The 23425-nt window shown below is 39.3% G+C and overlaps 6 protein-coding genes across 6 annotated transcripts in view; 3 read left to right on the forward strand and 3 right to left on the reverse strand.

Moving 5' to 3' along the window:
• LOC144662107 (uncharacterized) overlaps positions 1-13699 on the forward strand; it is a 16089-nt gene extending 2390 nt beyond the window's left edge. The window contains exons 3-7 of the mRNA XM_078522849.1: positions 7882-7984; positions 8796-9006; positions 9693-9781; positions 10687-10932; positions 12124-13699. Coding sequence (XP_078378975.1) covers positions 7882-7984; positions 8796-9006; positions 9693-9781; positions 10687-10932; positions 12124-12177 — 703 coding nt within the window. The 3' untranslated portion in view covers positions 12178-13699. The remainder of the gene's footprint in view (positions 1-7881; positions 7985-8795; positions 9007-9692; positions 9782-10686; positions 10933-12123) is intronic.
• Positions 1073-4763, reverse strand: LOC144662084 (uncharacterized). The gene is made up of 3 exons (XM_078522823.1): positions 4687-4763; positions 3023-4333; positions 1073-2126 (listed from the first exon to the last, which is right to left on the reverse strand). The coding sequence occupies exons 2-3, from the start codon at positions 4275-4277 to the stop codon at positions 1423-1425; spliced, it is 1959 nt and encodes a 652-aa protein (XP_078378949.1). The 5' UTR covers positions 4278-4333; positions 4687-4763; the 3' UTR covers positions 1073-1422.
• Positions 5524-6284, forward strand: LOC144663313 (uncharacterized). The gene is made up of 2 exons (XM_078524210.1): positions 5524-5660; positions 5809-6284. Exons 1-2 carry the CDS (start codon positions 5654-5656, stop codon positions 6282-6284), a joined length of 483 nt encoding a protein of 160 aa, XP_078380336.1. The 5' UTR covers positions 5524-5653.
• Positions 13700-14227: 528 nt separating the features above from the next.
• On the reverse strand, positions 14228-17089 carry LOC144662931 (adenosine receptor A2a-like). The gene has a single exon (XM_078523864.1). It carries the CDS (start codon positions 16767-16769, stop codon positions 15840-15842), a length of 930 nt encoding a protein of 309 aa, XP_078379990.1. The 5' UTR covers positions 16770-17089; the 3' UTR covers positions 14228-15839.
• Positions 17090-18328: 1239 nt separating this feature from the next.
• LOC144662105 (large ribosomal subunit protein bL17-like) lies at positions 18329-20390 on the reverse strand. The gene is made up of 3 exons (XM_078522847.1): positions 20191-20390; positions 19452-19505; positions 18329-19072 (listed from the first exon to the last, which is right to left on the reverse strand). Exons 1-3 carry the CDS (start codon positions 20356-20358, stop codon positions 18818-18820), a joined length of 477 nt encoding a protein of 158 aa, XP_078378973.1. The 5' UTR covers positions 20359-20390; the 3' UTR covers positions 18329-18817.
• A 35-nt stretch (positions 20391-20425) lies between these two features.
• LOC144662102 (uncharacterized) lies at positions 20426-23425 on the forward strand. The gene is made up of 3 exons (XM_078522843.1): positions 20426-20707; positions 21645-21857; positions 22513-23425. Exons 1-3 carry the CDS (start codon positions 20465-20467, stop codon positions 22771-22773), a joined length of 717 nt encoding a protein of 238 aa, XP_078378969.1. The 5' UTR covers positions 20426-20464; the 3' UTR covers positions 22774-23425.

Genomic DNA, 23425 nt, shown 5'->3' on the forward strand with positions numbered 1-23425 from the left:
CTTTTTATTACGTTCGACTGATTGCTATGGCTTCCTTTCAGTATTGCCAAGAGTATCATTTCAAAGGTTTTTCTTTTTTTCTTATTCGAAAGGTTCCGAAAGGCCGTTTACCGTTTTCCAGTGATCCAGTTGTTTAGCTCTTTTTCAAAAACCACTGTAGTTCCTGTCCAAGTACAAAAAAATTCATTTTGTTGTGTTTGGAGATTTTCCTTTAAATATCGCCAATGCCTTGTACATTGGCACAACTGCGTTTTACCTCTACTACAATTCTATTTAGTAGTCAAACATCCTATAGCTAGGTTGCAATTTCCTATAGTTTTCTGTTCTTACACTTGCTTTCAGTGTTTGGTGCATAGTGGCTTTCCATTGAAATCATCATGGCATCTTATTTTTCGACGTGCTAAACAAATAAGACGGATCGAAATCCGCCAATCACAGCCCACTAGCATGACATTCTGAACTCGTGAGTATATTTGCATGAAACTAACCAGTATGCATCGGTTTTGATTGGCTCATTTCAAACAGCACGTCGAAAAACGATGTCGAAAGATGGATGCAGAAAGATAGCTATGCACGTGACACTGAAAGCCGGTGTTTAAATTGAAACTTTATATATGTAGTATTCGTCTCCGCGGAAGTGTTGGGGTGGGGGGGGGGGGGTGGGGGGAAGATTTCACGTGTGCTCCTGTCGTTTTTGACAGATAGCCGTTGATGAAGATTCGACTGTAAGTGCTTGGGTCGATTTCCAACGCTCTCTCTAAAGTCCAGTTTTTAGGATTTTTTATGATGGATATGTGTAGTTTTCGCAGTTATAGACATATACCTTATCGGTCAATGTTGAGGGATGTATTACAGTGAAGTGTTGTTTAATTTGCTGGGGAAGGACCCTGACTCCAAAACCAACACTGGAAATGACCTAGTTAACAGCAAGATAGAGAAACGTATAAATTTATATCTTAATTAACAAACATCGTCCTCGAGGTAAGTACAACATGTATGTAAAATGTATTTGGGGCTGAAAGCTGGTAAATAACGAAAAACAGTTTACAAAAACATCTTGCGTTTTTAAATAACGAAAAACAGTTTACAAAAACATCTTGCGTTTTCCTTTTCTAAGCGATATCCAAGAAAATCTAAGAGAGTTACGAATCACTTTAACCTTAACAAAACTGCAATTACTATTGTGACTTTTACATGTAATTTAAGCAAGAACTTTATAGCTCCTTTATAATTTCTGGGCGAAACTGTAATTTCATATTCGCATTTTTTTATATAAAATTTCAAACGTGAAACCGTTGGGCCTTCTGCTATCTATTTTTTCTTTCATCCTGTAATCCATTTCTATCCTTGCCATCGTTGGTCAACCTTAATTTTTGACTTCTCGAAATCTTACTGTAACATACCCCATATGATGAATATTAATCATAAATCATTCAGTTTTTTGTTTTTCTTTGCACGGAAATTTTCAAACTGTTTGCTGGTTTTAAGGCATTCTTCCGCCTCCTCAGGCTCATGTTGCGTGAGAATGTGCCTCTTAAGATTTCCACGTTTTTTCAAGCGCTGTCCACAGATGTCGCACTCAAATGGTTTCTCTTTCGAGTGGGTTTTCTTGTGATTCCACAAAGCGCTGTAATTCTTGAAAGCCTTGGAACACTTATTGCATTTGTACGCCCAAACGTCTGCGTGGCGTTTTTTGTGCGCCGCAAGTGCACTAGACCAAGAAAATGTTTTACCGCAAACTTTACACGTATAGATCTTCTTTTCTTGAATATTATGGAAGCCCTTTTCATGTTCTTTCAGCGCGTTTGTGCTGCGAAACATTTTGTCACAGTGCGGGCATTTGCAAGGCTTCTCTCCTGTGTGGATCCGCTCATGGTCTCGCCGTGCGTAAACCGACCTGAATCCTTTGTCACAGTGCTGACACACGTAAGGTTTTTCCCCGGTGTGAATTAATTTGTGCTTGGCTAGGTGTTGTCGTTGACGAAATGCTTTTCCACATTCGTTGCACTTGTGAGGTCTTCTGTCGTAATGAATGTTCATGTGCTGACAATATTGTGTCGTGGAAGACAAAACTTTCCCGCATTCTACACACTCGCGAGGGTTCTTTTTCTTCTTTTTCTTGATGCCTGTGGAATAAAGAAACGAAATCGAGACTGTTCATAGCCCTCTTTCTTTCTCATAATTTTCTTCGAAGAGAATCGCAAGAGATCTGGAAGACAGCGCAAAACGGGAGGTGCGAGGGGGTCCCCACCCCACCCTCGCGGTTCGCTCGCTACCCTCGCTGTTTCTCTTGCGATCGTATGCGTTGAAAAAAAGATAGGCTGTGAACAGTCTAAGCGAAATCAAGCAGCGACTATCAAATTGTTATTTTGAACACACTTGAACCTCTTTAATACAGACACCAAAGGGGTAGAGAAGAGTGTCCATATTATGGAGGTGTCCTTATTATAGAGCTAGCGTTTATTTAAATTTTGGTCTCTTTTGGAGTAGTATGTGAACTAACTGTAATATTATAGAGAGGTAACTGTAAGGAGAGGTTTGACTCTATTGGGCGATTGCATAAAAAATCTCTCCCCTTACTGGTCAATAAAATCTTACCCCCTTAAAATCCGTTGAAAGTGACCCCACCCCTAACAAATTCACTAATATGTGTAGACCCCTGAATAATTTCTATTAGAAATCTTAATGTGACTGCCCTCCAAGAATTTCATTAACCTGAGACCAGGCACTTTTTTTAATAAGTAGGGAGGGCATGAACTCAGGTTTGAATTTCATGAAATTTTTGGCCTTTACCTAAGTAATCCACTATTTTTCACTTATTCCCCTAAAGAATTCTTGTATGTCCAACCTTATGTCTAAAGAATTTCACCATTCCACAACTGGAAGAGGTAGTACATACATTGCATTTAATGCCATAGCCCATTACGGCTTTACCTCTAACAACATAATCAATTTGCATACCGGTAACTAATAAACTATCTTTTGAAAATATTTATTTCATCAAACCAAACTTGTCTGTTACCTGTTGGTTCTTTCGGCACTCTCTCAGCCCTCCTTTTTGCAGTCTTTTTTGGAACATTTGGTTGCAAAAGTGATGGGAGCACAACAACATCCACTTCTTGAGTAGTAGTTGTTGACTCATTGGACAACGCACTATCAGAGGTACTTGTAATGTTATTGTCACCTTGCTTTATTTCTTGAACAGTACTTTCAGCATTTGACTCTGTGATGGCTGATTGTTGATTTGATAGCTGATCATCATTGCCTTTTTGAGCAGAGTTTGAACTGGTTTGTACTGTGTCCGGTGAACTAGATTCCACAATGAGGACTTCTTCTGGGACTTTTTGACTCTCAGTTCCTGTTGTTACATTTATCGCATCCTCCTGAGTATTGCTCAACTGATCTGAACAAGCTCTATCTTTGTCACAAGCATTCCTCACTTCAAATTCTCCGACAGTTGAAAGGATTTGGACCTCAGGATCAGAATTAACTACAACACTTTTATCATTTGTTTCACCAACATTTGCTGCAGATTTCTTTTTCAAAAAGTTCCGAAGAGCCAGCTTAGTAGAATTAGTTATCTGAGTGCCTTCAACCTTCTCACTACTTGCTATGTCTTCCACTGTGTTATTATTTGCCATGCTTTCCACAATTTTATCATTTGCTAATTTTTTTACTCCTTGCGGTCTTGTGGTTGAAGCTTCCCCTTTCTGTAAAGGTTCTGTTTGAACTGGTGTTTGGACGTACACTCTTGGAACAACTTGTCCATTTTGGATGAGCATATTAAACATATCTGATGGCCTTTGTTGTTTTTGTTGAGCACTTGAAATTGATGGCTGTTGTGGATTTGAAATCGATTGCTGTCGTCGTTGTGAAATCATTCGCTGTCGTTGATTTGAAATAAATGGTCGCTGTGGTTTTGAAATTGACAGTTGGGATGAATTTGTCATTGATTTCTCTGAAGACTTTCTTTTTGTCACATGAGTATTTATTTGTTCAATGACATCACTTCGCAAAGTTTCCTGTGTTGCATCATTTCCACTTGAGCGGTTGACATCATTTGTAAATGATATCTCAGCTGACACATCTGGGTCATCATGTGACCCTACTTGGCAATGAGCCACATCACCAAATTGGTTACCAGTCCTTTCTGACGTTACCCCATTTCCATTTTCACTGGCTTCTTCTGACCCAGGCTGAGTGAATTCAAAGATGAAGTTGATGGTGTCAGAAGGTAAGGTTATAGTAGAATTAATGTTCACCTCCATTTCTGGCATTTCTTAGCTCTTAATGTGTAATATTTAAGCAAGATATCGTCATATTTAGAAGAATCCTATTGCAAGAAAAAAACATTACATCATTCAAGTTGAACTGCATTATAATTAATACAACTTGATTAAATGATTAACTTGATTAGTGAAAGAAAAATAAATAACGGTAGAATGACTGATAAAATTACTTTAAGAAAGAGATATAGAATTGATGTTAGTTTTCGAAGACGATCGCATATCGGGTTGGTGCACAAGACTCGCTGATGGCGCGCGGATCGATGCAACGTACAAATCAGTTATTTCAACCTACTACGTAACGGTGGAAAAATGTACGCCTCAAGACCTTCTAGCTTGTCTCGCCGGTAATACAGTTTAAAAGCAATCTCTATTCGAACAAATTATTCTTTAATCTTACCAATCATCTCAGCTTTGATCCCAACAGAAACCAGCGAAGAAAGATCGATTTTCAGACCAAAGTAGCCGCCATTTTTGAGACTCGTTCCCATGTGAGAGAGTAACCTGGGAACGAGTTTTTGTGTACCATGTTGCGTGACAGATCAACGTGACATTGTTTTTATGCTAAAAAAAATCTCAAAAGAAAACACTTTGGTACAGTATCATCAATATTGGTCGGGTTTTTCGTGGGGCTGAGTACCATTGTAACTAAGAGAATGAAAAAAATATTGCCAAGCCCATAATGATTCTCCTGTTGCAGGCTTCTTTATTTCCAAAATTTAAAGAAGAAGAAGTTATGATCGATTTGATTTGATGTGAAGATTCAAAGTCGTTTTGTCCTTGACAACAATGGATCGAAAAATTTCCATAAAAAAACCATTGGCTCGATCAAACAAAAGCAATCGAAAACAGGTTTCCACACAGCAGTTGCGGAATAAAAATAATCATGTGAAAATCCATTTACGTCAGTAATAATGTGTCGAATAATTTTATTTTTTGACTAGCAAAATTTTCTGGCAATGCTGGCAGCCCGCTTGTAAATAATTCATCGAAGACTTCGAAGCGGTTTTGACCAAAGTTAGTGTTATTTAATTTTGCTTAAAACCTTACCGACACAGAAAAGATAGACAAAATCTTTGCCGGGCTTGGTCGGGCAAAACAGGGCAAAGCGGACGCCATATTCTGCATGTCGACGTTACCCCGGATAAACAAGATGTGGGGAAACCCCCTTCTTCCTCTATTCTATCCAATCACAAACAACCATGTAGATAACATATGCATTGTGTATGATCTCTTATTTCGCTTCAGTAGTCGGTCCATGAATACTAAAAACATGTCTTTCCAGTTTTGTGACAAGAACATATGAAGTATCCTTGGCTAAAAGTTGAAATGCTGAAGAGAAGGATCTACAAAACACTTCATAAAGGATGGCAGGTAGGTTTGTAAGGAATGTCGTGTATGAAAGCAGCTGTGAAGAAACTAAATTTGCTGTGTTTGATATATGGAAACGATTCAACATTGAATCACATTTTAATTGAAAGAATGGCTACTAGAAAGTGTTGAAACGTTTGGTTGATTTCAGGAGAAACTCGAAAGCGTCGCCAAAGGTCTACGTCCAAAAAACAAGGAACAATTCTGGATCAGCTAGAACAAGAATCAAGTTCTGCCCTTGAAGTAAACAAGACGCCTCCTACTGATTACCCTTGCGTGACATTATCAACCGATCATGAACGAACGCCGGGACGAACGGTGTCGGCGCTAATCAGCGCTACATCTTCGTCGTCGGATGATCTCGGTAACGATAACGGAAGTAAAGCTAAATCAAAGAAAAGAGCGATTGAACACGATGAGGCGGACACCCGAGTTATAGAAGCAACGTCTTCGGCGACATCGTCCGGTTTGCATTTATTGAGTGACACAGCCGAGCGGCAGTCACACGCAACGACGGACGCTGTACGGTTGCTGGACAATCAAACGACTGCGTGCGGACTGTGGCGGAAACAAGCCCAATGCCTGATGTATTTGGTCAAGACGATGATGGCGACACGTAAGCCTTGAAGATTTTTTTATTATTTTTACTGTTTCAATCCAGCTTTAAGTTCTGCGCACCAAAGCTCTATACCACTGCAACTTTATAACTGTCAGCACAATTTTTAAATTACGCGGATCTTCTTTAATTTGCTTTTAATGCATAGCCAAGGGACGTGCAATATCCACCACTGTAAGGCCGAAAGTCGCATGAGTCTCTTTGGTGTCCGTCGTTAGCGATGTTTGTTTTGACGGTATTTTTAAAACTCAAAATGGGACAACAGAGTTACTATGCAGTACGTTGAATTTTAATAAGTCGATGTTCAATGACTCTTATTCACAGAAGTCCAAAAATAAGATTTCGCGGGTTTTATATCTATAATACGTCATCACAAGATTCTTATCCTTATAAGAAATACTTATAATATTTCTTTTCCGCACACTGAACACTGATAAAATGCGCGCAAACTCTTAAACAAAAAAATTGCTTGCGTTGCATAATTTTAGGCGGAACTATTTTATAAACATACCAGAACATCAATGACAAGCTCATGCAAGTGAAGCAAAGATTTCATCAGCAGTAATGACGATTTTAAAGTGATGCCACCATGAAGGCGGTGTCCGGGAGAAAAAGTTTTTTGCTTTGATTTACGACAAGAAAAAAATTATTTTTACTTGTTTTAGTTTTGTATTAGTTTTCAAGGAAATAATTGTTGCGCAGAGGAAAAAAATTCCTTAAGAAGATCGATCCTTCTTTTCAGAGATGCAAACAATATTTTCAAATTCTTCGGTTTTCCTTTTAATTTCGGTTACATGACCAAATTAAAACTATGCCGGAATCTAGCCTAAACCACACGTAACTAAGGCAACTTGTGAATTTTGTATATTTGTCATTTATCACCTTTATGCCATTGCAAATCATTTGAATTCTATGGGTTTCAAAAATCGTGCAGTTACAACAGAATTTGGACACTTTTGATTGTCGGATAACGTATTTTGTTTTAATTTTTTTCCTTTATCTTTTGGATATGTGTTTTTACAAGATTGTGTTTCAAGCCAATATATTTTATCATACGATGCGTTTAAACGTATTTCATCATGTGATTTCCGTATAGCAACCCAACATTTTAACAATTAAAAGCCGCACATCACGTACCAGGAGTTTTAGATCGTGCTTTAAATCATGTTTGTTACTAAAAAATGTGCGACTTTATAAAGTGTCCTTTACAAAAATAGTGGGGAATTTTGTAGGTTAGATATTTTTTGGTGGTTTTTGGAGTACAGTAAAATCCCGATGTCTCGAACCTCAAAGGGAAACGGCTTCTGGTTCGGGTCATCGGGTGGTTCGAGAAATATCAGATTCGAGTATATCCAGGGATATATTTGATAACCAAGGTAAGGAACTTTGTAGCACGTGAGATGCCTTGTGATAAAATTTTTCTGATTAAACCCTCCGAGACATATTGACTGCGTAGATTTATTAACACCATCAGTTTTTAAAGCTTGGGAACTTAACCTAATACGCACATATCAAGTCAGGTCAATGATATTCTTTTGTTTCTTCCCGTTGAAGCTAACCTATTTTAGTATAAAACCCAGAATTGGCTATATTATCTCTCTTCGCCAGGTTTCTTCATATCGCCGTTGTCCAGGGAGACCAACCGCTGACCGAGTTTTTCATCCATAGAATGAAGTCGAGAGGAGTTGATATTTATAACAAGCTAAGACAGGTAACGTTTTGATTCTAATACGGCTTGTAGACATGAAAACACATTTATTTATTTATTTATTTTTATTTTATTTTACAAATTTCCCTCGGAGGTATTCACAAAAGAAAACGGGCCCAAAATCCTGCAAAATAAAGCGACAATAGCCAGGTGGTGAAAAGTGTCATTTTTGGCAGTTTTCTTTGCATCACTTCAATTATCCAATCAAAACACGAGCGCAAGGACTCTAAAAAACGTCGAAAGAAGTCACTTCGGTGACGAAAGCCGCTGGCTTATTGATTGCTTAAGAAACTGCAATTTTGTATATACCTGATGGAAGAATCGTTGGCCCATGAAATCATAAACCGTGAACGATGCTCTTATCTTGATTTTCAATCAAAAAGGAATATTACTAAGCTTACCAAGGATGTCTACGCAGAATACCGTTGGGCCATATCGTTCATGGTTTATCAGTGCTTTCAGTTCACATGGTCGACGTTTCTTCAATTAGGTGATGTGCAAATGGTCTGCCCTCTGTCGATTGGGATTTTTTAAAAGTTATGTTCATTTCCTCTGTTTCTGTAGCATACTTGGAAACTGGCTATCTCGCGATCGAAGCTAAGTGTATAACCACAACAAACAACATTTACATTACACTTGAGTAACAATAAGTTTAGAATAAAAATCAGCGATAAGAAATGACGTTTCGATGAATCGCGGTTCATCATTATCAAATTCTAAAAAAAATTCTTTTCGCTGATTTTTATTCTAAATTGTATAACGAAAGCCTCCGTTATAACAATAAGTTAATCAGTTTAAAAACCTGTTGTTTCAGACTCCTCTCCATCTTGCCGTGATAACGCATCAAATATATATCGTAAAAAGGCTGATAGAGGGCGGGGCTGATGTCAACTTGATGGACAGGCACGGACAGACTGCTCTTCATTTGGCCTGTCAAGATGGTAACGTCAACTGCGTCTATGCCATTCGTGACGTCACAAAAAGTAACCGCGTCGAGATCAGGCTAGACTTGAAAAATTTTCAAGGTAAGACGAACAATAAACCAGCGCTTATAACTTTATAATTTTTACGCCTATAGGAAACCATGTTTGGCTACTCGAAAGCGTTGCGTCTTCTTTTATCTAGAAAAGCTCGTACTGTCAGAATTTCTCGCTTTATCCAGCGTTCCAGTGCTTTTATTCTCCCACTTTCATGAAGTGATCAAGTCCCTTTACGACTGCTAACTAAGATCTTTACTTCCTTTATTTCCATTTCACGCTTCTCTTCCTATAGAGTTTTCCATGGCGGCCTCGGAGGAGGAAACAAAGTGACGGGTACTATTTTTAGCAATATCTATTTACGGCTTCCAACTCCTCCAACAGGGCTTCCACAATCTCTAAGTTCTCTATACGTTTAACTCTCCCTTTAATCCAACGCCCCTGTATTCCCAGCTCCAAGCTCGCTTACTTGCTCCCCCCCCCCTTTTTTCCCTAACACCCATCACACACATCATTACATCACCGGCATCACCTTTATTTCACCTCGTTATTTACAAGGGTAGCTGTATAGCTAATTTCTCCGAGAACGAAAAGGTTCGAAGAAAAAGTAACTAAATATGTTATGACACTTTATTTCTCACTATGACTCTGATCCTGCCCCTAGAACTCCCTAGTTTTCACCTTTTTCTTCGCTGAAGCCTCTACTTTCTGATAAATTATTTTCTCGCTTACAGGTTGTTCTGCCCTCCACGTAGCGACGTTGAAAGGAAGTCAACCACTGGTTGAAACTCTTATCGACATGGGAGCTGATATAAACGATCAGGTTACTGACCTCTTTTGAAATCCCTTTAGCCTCAAGATTTATGTTTCAAATGAAAAGACCTAAAGTTATGTATCGCGGTGGCTCCTTCAACTTTGCAAAGAAGTGGTATCACGAGAATAATCAAGATCGTTCGCCCAAAAAACCCTGTTCGCTGTTATTCTTTGAGATCAATTTCACTGGTGCTAACTTCAGTATTTTATTCCAACTTGTTACCTGGTTACAGTAAAATTCACGTTCCCGTAAGGGTGTGAACAGCAAAACAACCATAAGAAATTCCAGGGGCATAGCTGCCTGTACGCACATACGCACGTGGACTGTAAAAGAGAAGAAGAGATTTTGAAAAAGGAAATAAGCTGGAATATGTACATATACGAAATCCGGAACAGTCAAACATAGGAAAGGACGAAAGAACTGATCTGACGCAGAACGAGAAAGACAGAAGAAGCACGAGGTGAACGAGAGACCGGATTATGACCTTGTGCCCACAAGAGAGACTGCACAACAAACCCACCAACCCACCCAAAATTAAACAAAAATAATTAAAAAGGAAGACGAGATTGAGAGGAAGGGAGGGAGAAGAAGGGATGAAAATTATGCGTGCCTCTGGAAAAATCGTAGCTACGCCCCTGAATACGTACCAGATATGACTAGAACCCTGGGTGAAAAATGTGCAATGTTTAATTTTGGGGCTCACGGATTTAACGTTAAATCTATGCGCCCCAGTAATCGTAATAGTATGGATTGCAACTGGTGCGCGGACTGAACGAAAATCTCTGGCCATTTGTAGAAGGTCTAGAAAGGTGGCCATTATAGTTCAATTCTATTTGAAAAAACCTTTGTAAATCCGTACAGTCGACCGTGCTTCAATTAATATATCAAAATATGTATTTCGTCCATAAACGCAGGACTCTAATAGTGGTCGCACGCCATTACATCACGCAGTGGAGACTGGGAAGTATCACGTGGCTGAGTACTTGATATCACGTGGTGCCGACGTGAACAAGGTAACATACGCAGGGAATACGCCGCTTCATACAGCAAGCGGCCGAGAAATGGATGAAATGGTGAAACTATTAATGACGCACGGCGCAAATGTGAACATCGCTAATTTGGAAGGTGATACTCCCAAAGTGGTACGATCAAGCAAGCAGGTAAATGAGTTACATAGTTAGTTGGCTTAAAGTGCGTAAGATAGAAGCGACATTTGTATTTTTCCTATTTTGAAAGTTTAGAGTTTTAAGGATACGATTCCAAGTTTGAAGCTGATGGCCTAAAAATTGACGATTTTACAAGTCCGGAAAGTTGCGTTTAAATCGCGCGGCCAAAATGCCACGTGACCTCAGCCGATGACGTAGAGTTGTGGACAAAAACACTCCATCGAAAATAGCGGTGAGTGTGAAAGAGGGAGAACAGAGGAAGAAGAAAGTCCCTAACGCTGTTCACTGCAAAAGTTGTTGGCACTCTTTGTTTACAACGATACACGCTACAACATTTCACGTAACACTGCATGTAAAATTTTCGGTGGGCGTGGCCACAAGCTGCAATATTGCTGATGCAGCAATTCCCCAAGCAAGTTCTGAGCTTGGTTGCTGGATAAATCATTATTCAGAGTAAAAGTGTGACAAAAATAAACATACTATTCATTGATTGAGTAGTTTCATTCGGGTAGAGATGTGATTCCATCCTCGAAAAGGAGAACTTCTCAGCTTTTCAGTGTGCTTTCTCGATCAGTGCGCTTTCACAGAACGGTCTTGACGCTAAAATTTGGAGCATAAATGGGAGGAGCACAAAAACAGTAGCAACCATCTTGAATTTGAAGAGAAAGAAGAATTAAGAGAATTTTAATCTGCGATTAGGCAAGCTGTTTTTTCTCTCTTGCGTTGACCGCACGAGCAAGAACGCGAAAAAGGTTATTGCCTGATCGTAGGTTTAATTAGCTAGAGGATTCTAAGTTACACTTTGTCTGTGGCGATCGGTAGACGTATTTTCAGTAAAATTTTTTTCCGTTTTGTTTTTTTTTTTTTGTTTTTTTTTTTTTTTTTTATTTTTTTTGTTTTTTTTTTCTTGTTAAAAAAAATTTTTTTTTTTTTTTTTTTTTTTTTTTATTAAATATTTTTTTTTCGGGCCCCTTCCCCCTCTCATGAGTATTTTAAATTTGTTTTTTAAATATCGCGCGCGGGGGTTTTTTTCCCCCCTTTTTTTTTTTTTATAAAGGGGGGGGGGGGGGGGGTTTTTTCCGTCCCCCCCCCCCCCCAAATTTTTTTTCTTTTTTTTTTTTTTTCTTATTAATATGTAAAGAAAGCACAGTAATTGTTCGTCTGTTATTTTTTATTTCTTATTAGGCTAAGAGGCAGTTCCGGTCTAAAGAAAAAGACACTAAGAGGAGAAAACGATGATACTTCAAATTGAATTTCGGCACTATGAAAACATGCAAGTCCTTGAAAACAACGTCAATGAGAAAAAGATGCCAGAGTTACTGGACTGAATGAACTATTGTGTGGTTGGACATAGCTGGAATTGAACAAAGAATATGAGATAAAAGTTGTTATTGTTCTTGTTATGGGAATCGTGGATCAAGTTTTCCCAGTTACCTGTTGTGTGACTAGTCTCCTTTGCAGCTCTTAGGGCCGTCACGCAACGCTTGTAGGGAAAAGCGATGCGTTACGAACCAAAAATCGTGTGCGAGCGAAGGAAACTAATTTGTGGATAGCCTGCCAGTTAGTATAATCGCTGCCAGTGGCCGTCAAGACGATGTTAATCCTAATCCTTATTCACTTCCACTGCTCGTGCATGGAGCATAGGTCAATGGAAACTAAACACCTGCTCGGTCTATTTTAGGCTATCTTCTCAAGCTATCTCCAGGTGTAGCTTGCTTTCCACGCCTCGTTGTCTACCGTCCTCCTTCAGCTGTTCCTGGGACGGCCTCGGCTCCTCTTCCCCTGTGGGTTTCACCTCAGTGCCTGCTTGATGACATTGCAATCCTCTTTCCTGAGAGTGTGCCCAATCCAACCGCACTTGCGTAGCTTGCGCCTTCTAATCTGGATGTTAATTCTTTCTTGTTCAGCTCTTGTCCACAATTCTTTGTTCCTGATGACCTCTTGGCAGTGGATGCCCATAATGGACCTCAGGCACAATGTTGATACACGAATTTAACTTCCATTACTGTTGCGTGAAACACCTTACAGATAAATTACATGAACATTGGAGTAAAAAAGCTGGGTGTTCATTTATAACATGTAAACACTGAGTGGTAAAGAATATAAATTTTATAACGTTGTTTTGCATAAGCTTTTGTTTAGACTAGCACATAGAAGTCCGGAGTGCTGTGTTTTCGACTGACCGTTGTTACAACACTTGACAAGTTTTCATGTTTCATTTAATTTTCGAAAGGAACTCTGCCCTTTAGAATTAACGAGCCCGCGATAAAAGCAACTGATTGCACTCGCGACTCAAGCCATGTTTTGATTGGATAATAAAGAACTGGGAAACCATCCGCGTGCTTCTACGATTAACCAAAAATGGTAGTTTGTACCCAGGTCTTTGTGTAAGATGGACAAAAAGTTCCTTGTCAGGAAAGCAGCTGGCAGACTTCAAGCTTAGCATTCTTTTATTTAAAGGGAAGTTTGGAAAACCAACTTAAGAAATATCAAAATTAATCACAAGTGCGATAGAAGTGACATCACTGGTGTATCAGTTTACTCATAGTTAATAGAGGGAAGTGGTTAGGAAGCCTGACAAAGTTCTTTGTTGTATGTTTTTGTTCGCTATTTTGGGGGTTGACCCTGCACAAAACCTGAGAAAATACAATAGGTGGTAACGTGTGTTCATGCAACTAACCAATTGAATCATAGCGAGTACGTAATCATGCATAGTGTATGAGCGCAAAACAAAAGATGTGCAGGGTCGTGGACCTTCCAACATAAAGCAGGAGGGATTTTGCGTGCGATGCGTCGATATGGGAGTGCGCCGGAGTCTGCTACATTGTACATATTTTCACTTGCTATTTCAGCTCAAAAGTGAGGGACGAAGAGTCGTCCGACCACAGATTGGTGTCGGCGTCCTGATCGACTTTGGGTGAGCGCGGGGCGACCGTGTCGAGAACCTCCTGCCCATAAGTGGAGCGGACGCGCTACGGCACGAACGGCCGTCCGGGCGATTCAGTCTCCTCCCTCCCCTCTCCAGCGCACCGATACATGACGTGTGGAGCGATTTTCCGCCGAGCCTAGTCCCACACACGCCTCGCCCGCCGGCGGCGCCCTTCTCACCTCCTGTCGCGAGCTGGGACGTTGGGAGAGTGAGGGCCACCGCGGGCGCTGGCGCATGACACACCGCCGACCGGCACCAGCCCGAGAAGCGGAGGGGCGCCGGACAGAGGACCCGGCCACCCAAGACACGGGGCGGGCCGGCGCCCGCAAAATGCCCTCCTGCTCCAACATAAATCTTGGCCTCTTTGTTTGTTCCTTTGATGTTTGCCGGGCTTCCTAACCATTTTCCTATATTAACTATGGTTTACTTCAGTATTTGCACAAATGCTCGGAAATTGTCGACTGTGAGCTCAACCAATCAGTAGCCATATGATTCATTTCAACTGTCATTTTTATTACTGGCCTTTTAACGCATCTGCGAATGTTTGAAGATACGGCCTCTACTAACTATGTGTAAATAAAACACACAAAGTTCTCTTTTGTACCACACAAATTATAATTGTTTGATAAGTAACTGAAATCGTCTCGAAGCCACAATGCGTCTTATTCGACTTAGATGCGTATTTTATTTTGCTTTGAAAAGAAAGAAGAAAAAAAACTATTTTTGACTCACACTTGCAGACTGCTGTTGCCGAATATGCAAGGCGAAGAACAAATGTTCCTCTTATTACCAATTGACCCTCATTAATGCCTGTTTGTCTGTTTGTTCCAGCCTCCTTTTTTGTCAGTTTTTTTCGACAGAACGAAAAAGCAGTTGGTAGAAAATACTAATGTACTTTGTGTTTCCTGTAACTGTGACATTTTTTAGGCTTTGAAAAGCCACCACCGTAAAAGAGAAAAGCTCCTACTCCAATGAGTACCTTATCAAATAACTAAAAGTGGCTATAAGCCACTAAACTCGGAAAAGTTATTATGAAACAAGAATCGAAAACAACAAACTGACAAATAAAGGTTTGCTAATACAAATGATGTTATACTTTCCAAACTTCTGTTTACTTCACTTTGATTGTCATCAAATACTGATCGAGAGCAGACCGAAAGGCCAAGAGATAGAGTTCCCATCTGTTGCAAATTGATTTCTTTCTTTTTATTTTTCCTTTTTGTTATTTGAAGGTAACGAAAAATAATAATAATAATAATATCATTGGCTATAAGTCGAGCGATTTTTTTTTCACCAAATCGTACTGAAATAAATTCATCTTTAGCTGAGTGTTTTGGGTTAGTTTTTTACTAACTGGTTCTTAAAAACCAAAGGTTTACGGTCTCGGATTATAGCTGAATAAATATCATAATATTATTTCAAGAAAACTGACATTAATACAATATTTCGGTTGGTGACTAAGTATGTTAATTTTATGTAATTTAACAAGAAATGTAGGTATCAGAGAAAAGGTCGAATTCTCTAGAGGCCTTAAAACACTTGCACGCATTGCGTGCATATGTCTAACAGGAAACGAGTGAAGGATAGCCTGCGTAGCAGGCGTCGAAAGGGGTGGGTGGGTGGGGGAGTTGCCACGCAGGCTAAGTGAAGGAGTGAAGGAGTGAATTTACTTCGCCCACTATAACTCTTTTCCGAGTTAAAAAGGAAAATTTTAAAAACATCTAGTAACTAGATCTAGACTATGTTAAAACGTTTTTAAGAAACAGATGCTTTTAATGAGGAACATGACTTTGTTTCATGGAAACATCTGATTATAGATATTTGCTGAGTATCAGAATACAGGTCCACTTAAAATGTACTAAAAGGCTGTAACCATTTGCAGGCTTGCAATTATTTTGATTCAATATCATTCGATCTATTCGGTTAAAAGCAGATAGTTTCAACGTCAAAGAAAACCAGCTTATGTCAAAAATTACGAAGGATCATACATTACGCTAACTGAGTTTCGCTTAATCTTTCCGAAAACTGCAACATTTCGAAATGTGTTTCGGAAAGCCTTAACTCGCACCGCATACAAAATGGGATTTAATACGGGCGAGAAAAGAGCCAGAGTTGTTGTTCCCAGCCATAACTGAGTTTCATCCCAAATTGCTGGAGCAAGGAGATGAATCACTGAATCAATCAAACTTGGAAGCCAACAAAGAGCAAATGAGCCTGTCACCATAGCAACTGTCATCGCGGCTTTGTTTTCTTTCAGAAATCGCGGCTGGTCGTAGCATGAGCTCGCTTGGACTTTAATCAATCTTTTCTGTCTTTTAGCTTCCTTGAAAATACGAAAATAAAAATAACAAATTAAAATTAGCGGGATGCCAAAGATTCCTGTGAAAAGCACAAAATGTCCATGCGCCGTAATAGTGCATTTGTTTTGCAGTGATAAAAGTGCGGCAACAATTGACGCGGTCCAAATCGCCGCGATAACTTTTACACACTTCGCCGAAGTTATCCGGCTGTGATATTGAAATGGCAAGGTGACGCCGACAAACCGATCATAGCTAAGCGCTAAAAGGTTCAGCGAGGAAGAACATAGAGTTAATACCACGATCACCGTAAACAGATTGTGTATATTAGGCTTTATGAGTTCCGCTTTCTGTAGAAGTTTTAAACACCAAACGGGCACACCCAAAATTGCGATCAGAAGATCGGCTATTGCTAGAGAAATAATCCAATAATTGGTCACAGAACGCAAAGCGGGATTTCGGTAAATTGCCCAGATGACCAGAATGTTTAGGAAAATCGCCGCAACACCAGAAAGCGTCGACAAAGTTATTGCGGGAATCAGCGCGTTCACTGATACAACGATAGAGTTCTGTTCGCATCCATGGCGGGTAGTTGAATTTTCCATATTAGGGCTCCCAACCGTTTTAGCTAGTCTTCTTACTGCTTGATAAGCTCTTCGTATATGAGTTTCGTTTTAAGCAACAAGGCACCCAAATTCATAAAGGAAATCTTTGCTTCGTCATGATAAAACCCCTCTAGGGTAAAAATAAGATTAAGCTTATCTAATACACTGTATATCCTCGGGCAGTATATCTTTGAGTCACTTCATCTCGATACACGAAATTTCATACATGTGTCAAAGACAGACACGATCACCACAAAAGGAATTTTCTAGTTGCAGCTTTCTATCCTCTTTCGCTTTCCAGACGCGTTTTAACTGATGATGTTTTTTCGACTTATTAAGACTTACGAAAGCCCCGGAAGCCACTTCAAACCAACGCAATCAACACCTGCTATTTAAAAATTGACAAAGCTTGATGCATTTTATTTATTATTAGGACTCTCTGTAAAAACAAACAAACGCTGAATTATTTTTGCAAGTCTGAATTCTTTTATATATATATATATATATTATTCTCAATATTTTTTGCGAATTTTTGCGCTGTTTTATATCACCCTTAGTTCCTTGATGCGAAAACGTTTTTTCTTCGCCACAGACGCGTACGATGAAAACTACAATTCGAGTTCCGAATTTTTTTTAGAAAACACTCTTTGTGGCTTTTTAATGAGGTACTGAAAAGTCCATTAATGAAATTGGTAATGGTCGCCCACTTTAAATTTTGCAATCATCAATTCAGTGATTGGTGTGAAATAAATAATTACAAGCAAGAGGTTTCGTACATAAAATGCAAGTGTTTGGTTCCCGCAATAATTAAGTTGGTTATGGCGGCTCAACCGCGATTTCATTTCCGAAATGAGTTGAATTGTTTGGAGTTTTTACAACCAATCTCAGAAAGGAGCTATAAAAAAGGAAAAGTAAAAAGCTCTTAGCAAAATTTACATGGCTTTTATTTTCTAACGATAATTTTAGTCGAACAATGGTAAAACTAGAAGTAATTTAAAAGCGCTTTTAATTTTGCAGGTGTGCCTCACAAAAAGCTTAGATTTTTCATTAGAGGTGTTAATATCACAAAACTACACCTTTTTCTTCCTCTGGGTATCTGATGCCTCTTGATACGAGAGTGGCTTGTCTAGACAATGTCTCAAGTCGAGTGAATCTTATCTACAAAGCTATTTAAGTTTACCGGATATTGCGAGCAAAATTTATTGCAACAGGAATTCATTTGCCATTTTTCTGCCTCCTTTCAGCTGTATATTGCTCTTTAGATCAAAACACGTTTGAAATTATGAAGATGAATTGTTCAACAATGACACGAGCATGGGGCAAAGAAAAAATCTGAGTCCCCGACTGGAATTGAACCCATGGCCTCCCAGACTCCGGTTGGGCGCTCTAACCAACTCAGCTACGAGAGACTCGTGGTTTGAAATTGATTTTTGATGGTCTTGTTTTAGGCTCCTGGCCACCCAAGATCCATTGAGCGTCTTTTTATGATTTCGCGTTGTAAAATATGACTCTGTGCTTCACTTCATAACTGACAACTGCGGAAATGAAACTAAATAATCTCATGAAAAAATCATTAATTTTATTTCTGAACAAACATATTACACAATTACCTAAAGAACGATACATCAAATAACACTACGTTCTAGGTTTCCTTTTACATCGTTGTAGGAATAAATGTCATTTTTGGTCCGAATATTGTTTGTTTACGAGAAAGCCATTTTCACTAAAGGGCTTAAACCACTGGTACACTGCCCTTAGCATCTTCGACCAATCCACTGCTGACACACAAGCGATGGCTATGACGTCATAAGTGCTCGGGTCGTTGAATGATTGATTGAAAATAGACCATATTTGTATTCTCGGTATTGGACTGGAACTAGCTTACAATGGAGGCTAATGTGGAGGAATATCATTAAAAATAGCTGTGTGTCATTTGCATTTGAACAGTCCCAAGCTAGTTCCAGTCCAATACTGAGAATATGAATATGGTCTATTCTATGACTCCGGAATGGATATCTCGGAACTGTTTTGTCTAGCACAAGACTTGATTACACAGGCGTTCCTTTAATGGGAATTCCTTTTGACTTTGCACTCATCTCTTGAAGCTTTTGCAGTTTTAATTTTCTAAGTTCTTCATCTGACGGTAACAGAGGAGGCAGATTATTTCCAACAAATTCCACAATGCCCATTTTGGCCATGTCTCTTTTTCGAGGTGGTATTTGGTACACCCTTGTATAACCATTCACTTGATCTTGGTAGCGGGGTAACAGATGTCCAAACACTTTTGGTATTAGATTTTTCTTCTGGTGAAAAGACAAAGAAAGAAAGATTGTAACATTAACATCATTTTAACATTGTAAAGGAAGTGTTATGAGTGCAAGCCTATTACTTCTAGAAATGTATAGCGAAGTGGGCAAGGTCAAAATAGAATGCAAATGATTATACCCCCCCCCCCCCCCCACGAGGCTCAGAAATGTCAGCGTGTTCTGAGAGAGGGAATCTAGGCGAAGTTTTTGTTTTAATAAAGTGTTTTAGTGACACCAGCTGTTTCAGAATGTGTTTAAGGAAAAATCGTCTGCCATTCCGGTTTGTTTGTTTGAGTCTTGTCTGAGTCATGACGTCACTCGTATGCTTCGCTATTGAAGAAACATAAATTGGAAAGACTGTAAAATGTAGACTTACTGTAATCCAACTGTTAATGGTTTCCTCATCTCCCTCTTTTGCAAGATCAATCATCTGAAATAAAGTACATTTACTCTTAACAGTTCAGTTCACAATTTACGTATTGGCATGACATACAGTCTCCCCAGTCTCTTGTCCAGTTACAGCGTATAACAATCCAATAGGCAACCTGCACGTCATCCCCTGAAGAAGTACTAGCAGATAAATCCCACTCCATCACACATGGTCAAGCCTTACCTTGATTGAAAGGGGGAGGGGGTGGGAGAGGTTGCTCAGGGCCATTCCATTTCATATTCACCCCACCCCATAATAGGCAAAGTAAGTTAAAATGTCCTTCCAAGACAAAACGATAAGTGCCAAAACAAAGCCCCGACCCCCCTCAGAAAGAACCCAATTTTTCTTAACCCCATTAAAAAAAGCCAAATTTTTCTTAACTCCTTCAGAAATTTTCAAGAGATCAAAGGATTCCAATGGATCAACCCCTTCAGAAATTACTTACGTATCCCCTTTAAAAAATCTCGTCTATGGGGGAGGGGGGAGGGGAGGGGGTTGATATCAAATGAAATGCCCTCACACCCGGGGTTGCTTATTGCAATATCAGGGCATTAATTACCAAGGAAGGAAAACCATGCCTTTATTCCTTAAAGACAGTTGTATAAAAGGCTTTGATCGGATAATCTTGCTCTATCTATGATGGAATGGTCATGTATTCGAAAGTCAAACAACTTTGCGTACTTACCCTTTCCGCGACTCTTGACAAATCATGACATCTGTTGATCGTCGTTTCTATCCTTTCATATTGTACAAGAGCGGTGATGAGCTTTTTGTACAAAACCTTTCTTTTTTCCGTATTTTTTGGCTTAAACTTCAACAGATTTTCCAGAGTTCGAGCTCGTACAGCCGCCATCTTGGAAACCTCACTGGACGCATACTAATATCACGCAAATCCGCTGTCCTTGTAGAACGTGGTAAAAAGTGCTGAGTAGCCTGGCGATACTCCAGCGAGAAACAACATGGCGTCCATATTGTGGAGAGCTGCCGGCGAAATATCTCTTCTAAAATCTCTTGTACCCTGCGTAAACTTAATACCTGTTCGTTACAGGGTTCGAAGAAGGATGCCGACAAAGAAGCGGATTAATCCGTTTGTCCAAAGACGCACAGATCTGATAAAGAAGCTTGTACTTGCGTTAGTGCAACATGAACGCATTCAAACCACCGATCGAAAAGCCCAGCAGTTGAAGCAATATGGTGATCTGGTAGGGGAAACATAATTTTCTTGCGGATAATTTGATGCTTTTTACATACAGAATTATTTTGTTTGGTTGAAGTTTTAGGAAAACTGCCTGGATACCCCCTCCCCCCAAACATGACACGGTTTTGCTTAGGGGGAGGGGGGTTCGATTCCGACCACCCTTGAAGGGGGGGGGGGTTACGGAAAAATGGAATGGCCCTTTACTTGTGTCATCCATCAATCAAAAAAGTGGGTCTCAGAACTGTCAAAAATAAGTTGGATCTCAACTCAGGATTTCAATATATATTTTTCTTGTTTACTTATTTATTACTACTATAATTTCACTTTCTTTTTTGTAATTAGTACCTTAGGTGATCTGCTTCAATATGGGGTCTTTGACTCTTTTGCATTTCATCCTTTGGCCTAGTTTAGCCTTAGCCATAAATTGCAATAAAGAATAAAGATAAAGATTTGAGGCAGGATTTTTGAGTCAGAATCCCAAACACCCTTGAATAAGCTTATCCTAAACCCTAAACTACATATAAGCTTGTTTTGGCATGCCAAACAGTATGGGCATGTTTCGGAGTCAAGATGTTGACTTGAGATCCTTAAACTTGAAATGTTGATCTGAAATCCTAACTTGAAGGATGTGTCCCACCTCATAGCTTATCAAGAAATGAAGGGAGTAGTGCAACATAATTTGTATTTACTGGTATCTCATTAATCAAGCATGAGAGCTTTACTGGTACATGAATATTGGCCCTTGATCTTGAAAGAATGGATGAAGTGCAGCAAGGTCCGTGGATAAAGTCAGAGGGGGTCCTGAGCAGCTTCTTTAAAAAGAGATTTATGAAACCTTACTGGATCCAATCTTTAGAAACCATATTTCACAATAATTGCATTGATGATGGTTGTTGCATTATTGGTCAGGTGAATAACTACTGGTATTTTTTATTAAACAGCTTGTAACGTTAGCACAAAGACGACGTCCACCTCCAGACCTTGATTTGATTGACAATGGTTTTGTTCTCACTGAGGAGGAGTCAGAAGAAAGAAGGATCACAAAGCGCATAATAAACAGGATGAGCAAAAAAGTTGTCATTCCTCCTCCAGCTCTGAGTGAAGAAGAGTTTGTACAAAGATGTAGAGAGGAAGCTTCCAATATGCTTCTAGGGGTAAGGAAAACAATATTATTTTCAAGACTCTTTCACTCCTAAAACTGTGCTAGTTCAAAATTTGAGAAATGAAAAATTCTACTTGTGAATTATTAGAAAACAAATACTGGTAGAGCCACACAAATGTATCTGCTCAATAGCTTCCATTTGAATTGTAACACACTAGGGGTTCCTTTACAGACTAAAAAGTTAGAACCACCTTGTACAGCAAAATAAACGTTATCACATGAAAATGCTGCCCAACAGCTTGCATTTGAATGGTCATACACTAGGGTTTCATCCACAGACTTAAAAGTTAGAACCACCTTGTTCAGCATAATAAACAGTACCACATGAAAGTACTGCTCAATAGCTTTCATTTGAACAGTCACACACTAGGGTTTGTTTCACAAACATAAAAGTTAGAACCACCATGTACAGCATAATAAACAGTATCACATGAAATACTGCTCAACAACTTTCATTTGAATAGTCATACGTTAGGGTTTTATCCACAAGTTTAAAAGTTAGAACCAACGGAAGGTATGGTGATGGGAAAAATGGGTTAGAAAAAGACTTGCAAGCTCGGCAAACAAAATGGGTGGTGGCCTATGGGAGTTGACTGTGTTCTCTGTGACCAGTTTGTTGATTTTTGTATGTGCTTTTCTCTTTATAGAATGAAGAGGCACTGGAAAAACTTTACACCACACTCAAGGAAAGATACAGGGAACGATATGGCAATTTTGTGAAAATTACTAAAATTCCCAACCCACCACACTCTCCTTATCCAAACATGGCATATGTAGAGTTGGTAGGTAGCTCTCTACCCCCACTCCCTAAGTTGCCAGTTGTCAAGGAAGGCAAGTGGGTTGTTTATGGAAGAGACGAGGATGACAATGAACTCACAGAGAAAAGTGCTGTTGTTCAAAGTCAATAGTATAAAGAAATGTAACAAAATCAAGAGAATGAAATGGTGAAGATGTTTTTACTGGCAACAGCTCTCTAACATGGACAAATGCGGGGATAAGGTCCAAGTGACTTTTGACAGTGAGTTTTCATATTTGCAGTGTCAGGGTTTGCAATAAAAATAGGAGGAAGCTTTGAAATCAGGTAAATTTCTTTATATCAGATTGTTCAGCTGTACAGGAAGTCAGAATTCATAACATTGGCTGCAATTTTCTACTGTCATTATCCTCAGTGTGTCATCATTTTTGGAAACTAAATCGCAACTTACATGTGCTGTGCATCATTTTAATAAACTGTGGCATAGACTACCAGCAGTCCCTATTTCTTCACAGAGTCCGTCGAGCTTGAAGAGAAAAATTTTTTCAAAGAGTCCTCTTCAAACATTTTTTTTGCTTTAAGCTTGACGGACTCTGTGAAAAAATAGGGACTGCTCGTAGTCCAACTGTGGCAAACAAATGTCATGAAATTCAAAACACACATGTAGTAGTTCCTTTGATTTATTTAAGATTTGTGACAGGCTCTTAAAAGTTTAACATGCTTTACATAAATTAAATAATATTCTTCTGAAGATGATAGTTGTGTATTGTTGATGTAAATTTCAAAAAACTGGGGCATAAACAGTT

The sequence above is a fragment of the Oculina patagonica genome, chromosome 8, assembly GCF_052425735.1.
Source record: "Oculina patagonica isolate OP01 chromosome 8, crgOcupat, whole genome shotgun sequence".
In the NCBI taxonomy this organism is placed as follows: domain Eukaryota; kingdom Metazoa; phylum Cnidaria; class Anthozoa; order Scleractinia; family Oculinidae; genus Oculina; species Oculina patagonica.